The 12,490-nt window shown below is 41.7% G+C and overlaps 2 protein-coding genes across 2 annotated transcripts in view; one reads left to right on the forward strand and one right to left on the reverse strand.

Moving 5' to 3' along the window:
• The window catches only part of nt5dc1 (5'-nucleotidase domain containing 1), a 72,233-nt gene extending 60,889 nt beyond the window's left edge, over nucleotides 1-11,344 (reverse strand). Inside the window, exons 1-6 of the mRNA XM_046061064.1 lie at nucleotides 10,950-11,344; nucleotides 8,554-8,645; nucleotides 7,303-7,374; nucleotides 7,067-7,176; nucleotides 6,853-6,932; nucleotides 6,673-6,754 (exon numbers count right to left, since the gene is read on the reverse strand). Of these exons, the coding sequence (XP_045917020.1) occupies nucleotides 6,673-6,754; nucleotides 6,853-6,932; nucleotides 7,067-7,176; nucleotides 7,303-7,374; nucleotides 8,554-8,645; nucleotides 10,950-11,042 (529 nt within the window). The 5' untranslated portion in view covers nucleotides 11,043-11,344. The remainder of the gene's footprint in view (nucleotides 1-6,672; nucleotides 6,755-6,852; nucleotides 6,933-7,066; nucleotides 7,177-7,302; nucleotides 7,375-8,553; nucleotides 8,646-10,949) is intronic.
• Nucleotides 599-6,624, forward strand: col10a1b (collagen, type X, alpha 1b). The gene is made up of 3 exons (XM_046061062.1): nucleotides 599-681; nucleotides 1,229-1,361; nucleotides 4,106-6,624. The coding sequence occupies exons 2-3, from the start codon at nucleotides 1,244-1,246 to the stop codon at nucleotides 5,959-5,961; spliced, it is 1,974 nt and encodes a 657-aa protein (XP_045917018.1). The 5' UTR covers nucleotides 599-681; nucleotides 1,229-1,243; the 3' UTR covers nucleotides 5,962-6,624.
• Nucleotides 11,345-12,490: the final 1,146 nt, after the last annotated feature.

Here is a 12,490-nt window from a genome sequence, read left to right on the forward strand (position 1 = left end):
GTGTAGTCTACCACAGCGACACCAGTACCGTCTTCAGACATGAGGAAAATATTGTCAGACTTGCGCAGTCTTTACTTTTCCAGAAAACACCTTCTTACAAGCCACTTAGTCAATAACACGATGTTTTTAGCATTAAACACCTGTGTTTGTGCAGTTAAAAATACAAGTCTAAAAGAGGAAAGCAGGGAGTTTAACAATCCTGAGTCAACTGTCAAAAAGCAGAAACCCGGTGAATAAAGATGTTAACTTTAAAACCTGCACAACTGTGTGCCACAAATTTTACTGCAGACCACCCAAGGAAAAAGATTCAAGAAAAGAACTTATGAAAATGTCATCCAAAGGGAATTTAACAGGAAGCCCCTCACTGCTGCTCAGTACAGACAGAGAGAACCAGATGAAGAGAGTGGAGACGTAGTAAAGGGAGGTGCCATCACTCTGAAGTGACAGCCCTACTGAGGACATGGCACCCGTCATTAAAGATGACATCAGAGCAGGGAGGGCCTTCTACGCAAGGTAGATCCAATATGATGCTGGAGACCGGCTCAGTATAAATACCTTGAGCCCAGTACCCTGGGAAGCAGCAGCTGTCGCTCAGACAGGAAGACTCCACAACTAAGGATATAACAGCGTCACGCCGGGACAGCAACCTCCCACTGTTTCTTTGGAGCGTAAACCTTCCCGGTAAGGTGGCTTTTTTACTGATTTCAGGTTAGTGCACAGGGGATTCCCAGCTGCAGCCTGGCTCTCAGTGAGGGGAGGGTTGCTGGTGGAGTGCTGATGGTTGCTGGCATTACAAGTGTAATGAGCCATGTGCTGTGGCTGGGTTTACACTGGAAGAGAATTTGTGCCTGTGACTGTTTTTATCTAGATTAAAAGAGAGATTTTTATTTCCTCAATAAGAGCCACAAGAGAACTCTGGACTCACCAAATGTTTAATTACATAATAAAAAAATCTTACGTCAAATTTGTTTTGAATACTTTTCACAGAAGCTGACTGATGAGTATGATCTGGCCCGTTTAGAAATGCAAGATTCTTGTTTTGCAGCTGTCTCTCCACTCTGATTGTTACAGCTGATACGCCAGCCATTCTGCACTTCATTACCACTACCAAGTGCAAATGAAGTGCAGGAGAGGCACTTGCCACTGTGAGGCATGGTCTTTCGGTTGGTTATTGTCATTGGGTGATGCTTTACATGACTTTTCTCATAAACTGATTCTGTCTTTGCAGGTTTAGCTTCACAAGATGGACCTGAGGGTAACAAGCATTCTCCTCGTCCTCCTAGCTTTGGCTGAGGCAACCCCTGACAGGTACTACCATGTGCCAAAAGTGGCCAAGACTCCCTATCCCGTCAAGAGTCATGGTGAGTCATCTATGTCTTCTCTAGTTCATGTAAAAACTTGCAATCTTTTACTATCACCACAATCTGGTGACACACTGCAATTAACACAAATATAGCTGGTTGAAATTCAACGGGGGGAAATAAGCAGGAATAGAAAAATGCCTGCATCTGTTTATGTTAAGTATAATAATTAAACTGCAGCCGAGCCCATTGTTGATTTGGAATAACTGCAGACTGCACAGTAAAACTACTTTCAGACTGTATGCCCTCCATAATCCATCTGTTTTTGTTCAACAGCTAAAACAAATTTAGACAAATTAAACTGCAAAATAGCACCAGATGACACTTCATTTCTGGTGGAATTTATAGGACATATGCTGACCGAATTATAACTTGTGATGCTGAAAAGCAACAGAGCAGTCTCACGCCAAAGATGTTTTAAAGCAATCCATAAATAAAAATATCATTACAGCTTGCATATCACTGCACTTCAAAAAAGGTCATGATACACCCCTCACTGTCAGCTCGAATTAATTAATAACTTTAACCACTGATATCATAATGTGAGCTGTTGATGGCTGTGAATGTATAGTGGAAATATGGCAGTTTACTGTGTCATTTAAAGAACCTGACAAATACGACATATTTCTTAATTAACAGATTCAACTCATTATCCTAATCATCATTATCATCAGCACCACCCTGACCTTTTTGTAAGATACCTTCTTATTCAACCTGACAGACTGCGGGCTCACACACATCAGTAAATGAGGCTGCCAAAACGCCGTCCTCCTTCATTAACCGTCATCAAGGTGCACACCCAGCAGGTCTAGTGCAACGTCTCATTGGCTGAAAGCAGAAGGCTGTGGTTGAGCTGGCTGTACTGCTGTGAATGTGTATAACTGTATATAACTGTGAGGTGGGGTATAGCTGTAAAAGAGCACTTGTGCTCTGAATAAATAAAGGTTAAAGAAGGAAACTGTCCCTTTTGCCTGTATCATAAAGAAAACCCAAAGCAGTGGTCATGTAGCTGCCAGGATGATGTATAAAACTATATTTTATAACCCAGCTAAACAATGATTCAAATTTTGCGATCGACAGTTGAATTTATTTCTCAAGTTTTGTTTTTGAAGAGGTTTCTGATGTGGTTTGACTGTGTGCCTCGACATAAAAAAGAAAATAGAAAGTTGACAATGGGAGCTCAATTTTGACAAATCTTCAAAACAGATGTTGTTACCACGTTGCAGGCACGCCCTAACAAACCGCTTTGTGGTATTGAAATAACACCACACAACACCAGCACTCTGTGGCTGAGATAATTGAGACAGGTTTTTCAGTATAAAGGACAATGGGTTAAAAAAAGAATTACAGTCTCTGACTAAAGGGGGTGTTTATAGGGGCAACCAAACTGAGAATGAATATTGGTACTACACTATATTGCATGATAGTACTGCATGATAGTATAGCAGTGTTAACAGGTCACACACGGTTCAGCTACTGTGGCCAGTATTATCACCTCTAATTTGTGGTGTTTCTGGCTGCCAAAGTGTCCAGTTCTGGCACAAATATCCCATGTGGGCTTTCAGGCTCAGCCTTATGTGGCTTGGAAATGACGGCCCTGTGAAAAAAGGTTCTTCTCAAAGCAACAAGCCTTTCAAAAGAGAGGCCAACACTACTGGATTTGATTCTTTCACAGGATATGCTTTTGTTTTTCTGGTAATAATGCATCCAGAATAATAGTGTATATAGGAAAGCAGTGCGATGGCAATTTTCTCAGATATACTTTGCACAGTTAAAAAATGAGGATAGTTCCTGGACTCTATCGTTAATGCCTTTTAATTTGCCTTGGTAGACGAGATAGATAGTTTATTATTATTTTCATTGCAAATCCTAAATGGTGCCTAAACTCTTTGGGACTTTACACAGATAGACAGATATTAAAGAAATGATTAAAGTTACATTTGTACAATGTAAATTAGCTTTAAGCTAACTAGTAAAATGCATAAAAATGTCAACATATGTTTAATTTAATTAATGATTTAAGAGAAGAAAAAAACTGGGTGCCCTGGTTTTTTGTTTTACCTCCAGTAAAATAAAAAACATACATCATACACTAATTTAGTGCATATATATACACTCATTTGATGGTATCCATAAACTCTACACATCATGAAAGGAAATGCATCAAGGTGATGTTAACAACTTGCAGACCACTAACTATACATTCAGGGCCAGTGCTGGAAATTACAGGTTGTAGTATAGTGGTACCACTGGTGTGTTGGTTCCCATGCCAGCAGACATAAGCTTGGTGAGAATATCCCCTCAGACCAGTGCTGTGAGGACTATCCTGGGAGAGAAAGAGTGCGGCCCCACAACCCGCCCTACAATCATAGAGGAAGTGTTCTAAATCAGGTTATGGTCTTACGGAGAACACCAACCAAGGAGGCTTAATGCACTGAAGAGGAGAAGAAGCAGTGAAATAATTGGAAATGCTTCAAAATGAAGCCATGCCTCTTTTTTCAGTTTGTCATTACTTTGGAGGATATTATTTGTCTGTATTGTAAGCTTGTGTGTTTGTTTTCTATATCCATCTACAACATCATTTGGGATACTGTGAAGTACTTTTTGTTTTTTTTCAGTAAAGCTCATGATTCAGTACAACAGACTAAATTTATCTAAAAAATACACCTGTGACATAATGACATTATGATGTGTGCATCATATTACCTGAATAATTTCATCTTGTGTATCTATGTGTTCCCTAGCCGTCGTAGGGGAGACAGGTCCTCAAGGTCCTCCAGGTGAGCCAGGACCAATGGGACCACCTGGACCTCCTGGAAAGAGTGGTGTAGGACATACTGGACCAAAAGGCCCACCAGGACCTCCTGGACCCCCTGGCTACTCCCAAGCAGGTAAACCTGGTCCCCCAGGTGGCCATGGAAAACCAGGTAGCCCTGGTATTCCTGGTGAGAGAGGTGCAACTGGTGCAACTGGACCAATGGGTCCCAGAGGTGCACCTGGTACGCCTGGAACACCTGGACCTGCTGGACTTTCTTCTGTTGGAAAACCTGGACCTGCTGGCTTCCCTGGGTCAATGGGACCAAGAGGAGAGCCTGGTCTGAAGGGACATCCTGGTATTCCTGGTCTTCCTGGCGCCAAAGGAGAGAGAGGCATTGGAGTTCCTGGGGTTCAAGGACCATCAGGCCCAGTTGGACCAATGGGCCCATCTGGTATGCCAGGCAAACCTGGAGAAGGTAAAACTGGTGCCCCTGGCTATCCTGGAGAACCTGGCAAAAGTGGCTCGCCAGGAAGAGATGGTAGTCCTGGGCCAATGGGTATGCCAGGGCCAAAGGGTCACACAGGTGCTCCAGGCACAGGAGCACCAGGTAAACCAGGTCAGAATGGTACCCCAGGTATGCCTGGACCTATGGGGGCTAAAGGTCCACAGGGTCCTGCTGGTCAGCCAGGCTCCCCTGGCATGCCAGGTGTTGGAAAAACGGGTGAACCTGGAATACCAGGTAGCAGAGGTGCTCCTGGTACTTCAGGAACCACTGGTCAGAAAGGAGAGCCAGGCCCAACTGGTTTTACTGGTCAACCAGGTGCTCCTGGTCCTATTGGCCCAGCTGGTCCACAAGGTGCAAGAGGGTTCCAAGGTGAGGCAGGCCCACAAGGACCCAAAGGCGATATTGGTATGGTAGGTGCACCAGGCCCCAGGGGAACCAAAGGTGAGCAGGGAGCTCAGGGTTTCACTGGATCACCAGGTAGCCCTGGGGCTGTAGGTCCTCCAGGAACTCCAGGTCATAATGGTCCTCAGGGTCCAAAGGGCGCACAAGGCCATGCTGGTGCCCCAGGACTTCCAGGTTCAAATGGCGCCCCCGGACCAAAAGGACACACAGGCCCCGGAGGAGCACCAGGAAAAAGTGGTGAGAACGGAAGGCCAGGACCCATGGGACCAAGCGGGCCCCCCGGTCCATCAGGTCCTCCTGGGCTTAAGGGACATCCAGGTCTTCCAGGCCCACCTGGTCCAGCTGGCTTGACAGCTAAGGGAATTTCTGGTCCTCAGGGGCCACCTGGAATTCCAGGTGCCAGAGGTCAAGATGGTCACCCAGGACCTTCCGGTCCTCCTGGTCCACCTGGCCCTCCAGGAGAGATAGTTTACCACCATGAGAAGAGCATGCCAATCAAGTCCCACGAGGTTGTGATGACTCATGAGATGATGAAGGCCCCCATGTCCGCCTTCAGTGCTGTGCTGACTACGGCTTACCCTCCAGCTGGAACCCCTATTCAGTTCAACCATGTTCTGTACAATGGGGAGCACCATTATGACCCAAACAGTGGTGTGTTTACCTGCCAGATCCCAGGTCTCTACTATTTCAGCTATCATATGCATGTCAATGGTGCCAATGCACTGGTGGCCCTCTACAAAAACGAGGAGCCACTAGTTTTCACCTATGATGAGTACAACAAGGGCTTCCTCGATCAGATGTCAGGCAGTGCTGTTCTTATGCTGCAGGGTGGTGACAGAGTCTATATCCAGGTCCCTGATGAGGAGAGTAATGGTATATTTGCAGCAGATAATGTTCACTGCTCATTCTCTGGGTTCTTGATTGCCTCAACGTGATTTCACAAATCCAAATAAACCTCAAAATCTTACAAAACATTGAACTACTCAGAGAATTACTTCCAAATTCCAAATTGAGATTGTAGATTAAAGAAAAATATGGTTGTACTTTTACCAAGTTTAACAGCCTTATTTGAATCTCTACAACAATAAAAAGGTCTTCAATTTGCTAACTAATGACTTGACTGAAAGAGGTATTAATTCTGAGTAAATTTTTTAAATATATAGGTCAAATTGATCCCTTTCCCCAGTTCACCGTATGTGCCTGCAATTTTAAGAAACATTAAACAATATTGGACGATATCGTAAGTGGTGCTTTACAACTGCCTGTAACATTTACAGCATGTCTTTTATTTGTGTTTGTTTTTATTAATGTCTGTTGTTTAAGAATTTTCCTGTAATATACAAGACACACAAAACTGTTATACTATGTTATTAGACCATCAGCACATTCTCACAAGCACTGTGACCAGCCAAACAACACAGAATGAGAAATTCAAACTGCATTTTTTTTTTCAAAACAACTACATCCCATTGGATATGTTAAGTTATGTACAACTTATTGACCAAAACACAGAATAAAAGTTCTAGTTTGAAAAAGAATTGTTTATTGTGTATGTTGTTCCCCTTAACTGTATGGGTCTTTGACGTTAAGACATTAGAAATACGCAATAAACCAAAATATGTGCTGCTTTGGAATAAAAGGCATACCTTTGAATGCAGATGTGTTGTAATTGTGGTCGATGGCAGCAACCATGTCTTTCCAAAAGTCAGAATTCACCTCATTTCCTCGCTATTCACAAAAACATAAAGTCACATTTTAATATCTTTTTCCACATGAAAGTCTTAACCTAATAACATTATATTAACCATAACCTTATCAGATATTACCTTATGCAACATGTCGACAACTCTTCCACAGAGGAGAGCCCCGGGTAGATCAAAGTAGTTGTCATAGAAATAGTACTTTGCTGCAAAGTCCAAAAGAAGTGATAAGTTAAATCAATTAAATCTATGTGAAAAAATCCCAGATATAGCACATTATCATACTGAAGAGCCAACAGCATACAGCTATTAGGTAATAAAGATGGATATAAAATTATACCAGATCTTGTGAAGGAGGTATTGAGGCTATCAAAGTGCTTCCACTCCCTTTTTGGACCATAATGTTTGATGATCTCTTCTGTGCTGAGGTCATTGGTTCCATGTGTCGCTCTAATGAAGCAAGAAATAAAACTTTTTCATTATTCCACTTTAAAGGTGTGTGAAAAACTTTGACAAAAGAATTAAAGAGATGTTTTGGGAAGCAGATTAGATACATTTCCTGCATCCAGAGCATACCGCAAGACGGTTCCATCTTCAGCCAGCTTCACGAGGTTTCCATCCTCCAGATCCACCACTAGCCCTTTAAAACTGGACACCAAATTAAGCGTGATATAAATGCAGTATGGACAATTATGGATTATTTGAAATGGCACGAAATGGAAAATTCAAATAACAAATGGTAAAAAACGTAAACATGTGCTTTAAACATTCTGTGCAGATAGACATATAGCAAGTCTAGGGCATGTTAGTCTGAGAGACTGTTTGCAAGCCTACAGGAAGCTCCAATAAAAGTAAAGAAATAAGCCTTTCAAACTACTTCAAAGCTATGTTTTTATTGATAAGGCTACATTTGACAGGTGACTTAAACAGTGTAGTAGCAATGGGAATCACAGCACTTTGAGCGGAGCCAAGAGAATACTAAATACTGGCTCCCAAATGGCCACTTCTGCTGGTCACTGCCTAAATTACATTCTTATTTGTTGCAAGAAATAAATATGCAAGATTCTTCATCTACCATACATTGGAATCTTCTGTCATATTGATGGCAAAGCTATTTTTGTGTCTTTTTAATGCAAGCAAAAAAAAAGTTTTGAGAGCATATTTATCGAGCTGCAATCAAACATCAGGTTTGTAATTAAAAACAAACAGGCTTTTTTTGTGTGTCACAAAAAGTTTTAATTGCTAATTTTTCCTCGTTGATTGAAAGACAAAAGGTTTTCCTTGCAAGTCAGAAAGTTTTGCAGGTTGTGTTATCTGCTGAAAAGATGTCAGACCCTTTTCCCTAGCAAAATAAATAGCTGAATAGAAAAAACAAGTGCTAATTTGCTCATTATTCAAATGAATTAAATCCAAAAAAATTTGAACATTTGTTATATTGTTATTGAGGAAAATTATATTGCGATAATTATCATTATTCTTTTATTGCCTAGCCTTAGTATTAAGTGCTATACTCCAGTGTTCAGTGTCTCTGCGCTAAAAGCTTGTGAATACTGAAGTTAAAGACAGATTTCAGAAATACTTGCAATCCTTAGGGGCCTGATACAGTGGCATTCCAGTGTGGATATTGGACTTTACTTGGGTAAAGGAATAAATAAAGGAAGATCTATGTTTATCAGTGATGAAGTGCAGGTTGGTACACTGTGATTCAAATACTGTATTTTTAGCCACAGGTAGTAGACGTATATCCCTGAAAGATATAGGTATTCATTATACCTCTTTATGTCATCGTTTCCCCCTAGACTGGGGGAACTGCTGCTGCTGACTCACCAGAAATCCCAGGTAGCAGAGGTTAGGTTCAGCAGGTCCTTGTCATAGCCTTTATGCTCCACCAGATACCTGGCAAAGCTCTCATAGATCAGCTGCAAAAACAAGAGCGAGATAACATCACTGACTGCAGTGAGCAGCACAGTCATAACGCAGATGACAACAACAATGAAATGCAGCCATGCCCCTCTGGATGCCAAGAATATACAGGTTTTTCTTTCAACCCAAAGAACATTTCATCCTTCTCTGGTTAAAGGCATGGTCTTAATCTTAATGATTTTAAAGGCGAGCTGTTGCAGGGATCTGCGGTGGAAACGACGGAGAGGAGTTTGTTGCGAACATTAAGGAACTGCTAACATTTCCTAACATTACTCCAACACAAGACGAGTTTCCAGAGAGAATTGTCCTTGACAGAGACATCTGTTTCTTGTCAAAAACATGGCGTAGGGGTCCTTTTAAGGCTGGGCAATATGGCCAAGAATGGTATCACAATAAAAAAAAAAATCAATCAATATCAATAATAATCACAATAAATGTAGAGTTTAAAGGCTGATTTTTGCTCCCGAGGGAAATTTAAGAAACCAGACGGTTAGTTTTTCAGAAACAACATTTGATGCCAAACAGTGAATCACTTCACAAATCTGAGGTAGAACATTCAAAAAAATTATGATAAAATCTTTTCATAAAAAAATCTTCCATAAATATGCACGAGTAAAATTAAGTTAAATCTTTTTTAGTCCCTTTTCCTCAACAAAATAAATATCTTTATAAAAAAAAAACAAGTGCTGATTCGTTCATGATTTAAATGAATTAAATCAAACATTTATTAAACATTTGTTATATTGTTATTGAGAAAAATTATTTTGCCATAAATATCATTATTTTTTTAATGCCCAGCCCTAGATCCTTTACATGATGTTGTCAGACAGCTAACGGTCTGAGCCTGTTGGTGGCAAAAAGAAGCACTTTTCGTGGACACAGTTGCCCCGAAGGAATACGTTGGAGCCCCGGCAGCCGGTTTGCGGCTGAAGCCGTCTACTGCATGGATTTCAAAACACATTGTACCTACTAGTCATTTTTAATACGAAATATAATATAAAAATAAATGAAATATGTGAAAATAGGGCCCAGGTTTAAAAACACTAAAATTATCCTTTAAGTTTAATCACGTAATTTCAGCCGGTTATGGGGAACATGTAGCCTAACTCGTGACTGTCATCACAATGATATTCATTATCCAGTATGCACTGGATTTTAACACTGCATCTACATAAAGAGAGGGTTTTCAATTAAATTAACCAATTCACCAAACTAAGCCTGTCAGTAGTAGCCAACCCTTTTGTGGTTCTCTATCCTCGGGTTCTGCACAGTAATCTTCTGTCCATATGGGTCTCTCACATCAAAACAATAACTAAAGACGCAGTTTGATGATGTGAAGTGACATGGACGTCCCACGTTACTTCATCAGACAGTGTCAGGAGTTTTTTGCCGGAAGCCGATCATCCTCAGGGGCCTCCTCCTCTCCAAAAAAACCTGATAAACTGAATAAAGTCGTTTTTTGCTAAAAATCTGTGTTTCTCCGCCGCTGTACCTGGATAACAGATGCTGAGCTTGTTTCTGCGAAAACCTAAGATGCAGGCATCCAATGACTAAAATCCTTCACAGGTTAAAATGTAGGAGTTGAAAGAATGTGGGTTAAAACACTGGATAAATAATTCATTCATGACACACAACACTGAAGCATGAGCAAAGGGGATCCATATGATATGCCACTGACTGGCAAATGAAAGCTTAAAATGATGGATTTCTCTGGGTTTGAATATTGTTGGAAACATCTGGGATAATATACACAACCCAAAATCTATCACAATCTGTAGGGCTAGTTGTTTTTAGACATTTTAATGCAGAAAGGATACATACTATGCTTTTAACTGACAGGATTAGTAGACATACATGTGACATGCATGGACAGGAGAGAGAATAAATGAACTCCAGGTCTGATAAACCAAGCTATAATGATCATTTATATGTTTTGTCACTCGGTGTCACAGAATCCAGCGGTGACTGCAGCTCATTATAACAAATGCATTATGGTAGGAGCAGATGCTGTTGCCAACAGGCCTCACTGGGGATTTAAACACATGTATGATCATCCCCGCCGACGTTCAACCTGTGAGTCACGCAGAGTGACTGCAGCATCAGGAGCATCGCATCTCTCCGTTCACTGCTATGCATTTTCGTCGCACTGTGTTCGCACAGGCGAGACAGAGCTGACAAGTGACAGCGGGGCGTATTGACCGCTCCGTGCTATTTTTAAACCAGATGTGTTGCGGATCGAAGCGCCACGGCCACCGTGTGAATATGTATTGGAGCTAGCTGCACGCGCTACACACACTCACCCTGGAGGTCTCCTTCAGATGGTAGCGGCATAGCGTGTGGTCCAGGTCGAACCCGATCACATCACAGTCCGACAGGCTGAAATACTCGCTCATTGTAGCTGAAGCTGGGGGGAACTGCGGGGAAAGCGCTCCGGAGCCTCTACTGCACACACATGAACTTGTGAACGGCAGCGCAACACTAGTGTTTTGTTAATGTGACGGCGGGGAAAGGACTGCAGTCTGCAGACGCGCTGCTCTGTCTTCACTTACGGTACCGCAGAAAGGATTCAGCAGCCGGTTATCCAAAACCCGAATCGATTAGCACTGAACGGTTAACGTCACTAAGTTGCCCATATGGAGCCAAGTTCAACTCCTGTGTGCCAGAAGAAGGCGGCAGAGAGACGAATGCACGAGCGCGCAGGGCTTCCGGGTGTGTAACGAAACCGTAACAGATGGTGTATATGCGCAAAATGAATATGGAAAGCGCATTCGAGTAGGGCTAGACAGGGCTGGATAAAACTGCTAGGAGGCCCTCGGGCAAACATTATCTGTTGGGCCCCTGTTAATAACTCTTGTGTACAAGGTGGAAATTCATTGTTAATGTAAACATATTGATTATATCTGCTTTAAACTTGCACTACTCAATATTTTTACATGAACAATGGGTGAAATGACAGCGGTTCCCAAACTTTATAGGCAACACCCCCCCCTTCTACATCTTGACCGGGTTGCTGCACCCCCAAACCCCCTCTCTTCACATGAAACACATTTACAAATGTGTAAACATTTAGCTGATTGTTTCTCATTTACAATATAATTAAGTTGCCTATATGTTTTTATAAGATGAATAAAACAGAGGATTTGTTAGCTACCACAGAGTGCAAGAAGCGGCTACAGGGTGCCACTAGCTGCTGGAGGGTGCACTAACTGCAACAGGGTGCCCCTGTCAGAGGGCCTTTATCATATCATAATGATAAATAAACTACCTTGTACCTTGTAAATGGACTGATGGGAACAATACTAACACTAACTAATACTAACAAAACTAACTCAGCATACTGAGATTTGTAATTTATTTCAAGTGGTAGGCCTACATGATCCTCAAGAAACAAATTTGGGTAAGTATGCTCAAATGCTAAATCTGCCAGGTTATCTTGGACAGATCATAATATTGTATGCATTAGCCTACTAAATACACCAACGGAAACAGAGTTTCGAAAACTTTAATTTAAGACTAGCAGAGAGATGTGGCTGCTGTGCCCTGGGAACTTGTGTATCTTGAGGATGATTTGGACTGTGCTGTTGATTGTTTTATAAAAAATTGTTCACAGATGTTGTTGCGCGCCATGCTCCTATCAGGAAAAGTACCATCAAAACCAAACCATCACCTGGACTGACCAACAACTAAGAGAAACAATATCCCAGAGGGATTAGATCAAATGAATGATCTGCTTGATAGGTCAAGTAGTTAAAGTCCTGTTAGTGTGGATGTTGATGGAATGATTAGATAGATAGTGTTTATTGTCAGATGTTCATCTTTCCCTGTACACTGAAATTCTTAC

The sequence above is a fragment of the Micropterus dolomieu genome, linkage group LG10 (genome assembly GCF_021292245.1).
Source record: "Micropterus dolomieu isolate WLL.071019.BEF.003 ecotype Adirondacks linkage group LG10, ASM2129224v1, whole genome shotgun sequence".
NCBI classification, from domain to species: domain Eukaryota; kingdom Metazoa; phylum Chordata; class Actinopteri; order Centrarchiformes; family Centrarchidae; genus Micropterus; species Micropterus dolomieu.

Bases quoted from the DNA above. Each gene is read 5' to 3' on its own strand.
- col10a1b (XM_046061062.1), top strand. From the start codon at position 1,244: ATGGACCTGAGGGTAACAAGCATTCTCCTCGTCCTCCTAGCTTTGGCT. The intron at 1,362-4,105 runs GTGAGTCATCTA...TGTGTTCCCTAG, and splicing joins CTATCCCGTCAAGAGTCATG to CCGTCGTAGGGGAGACAGGT.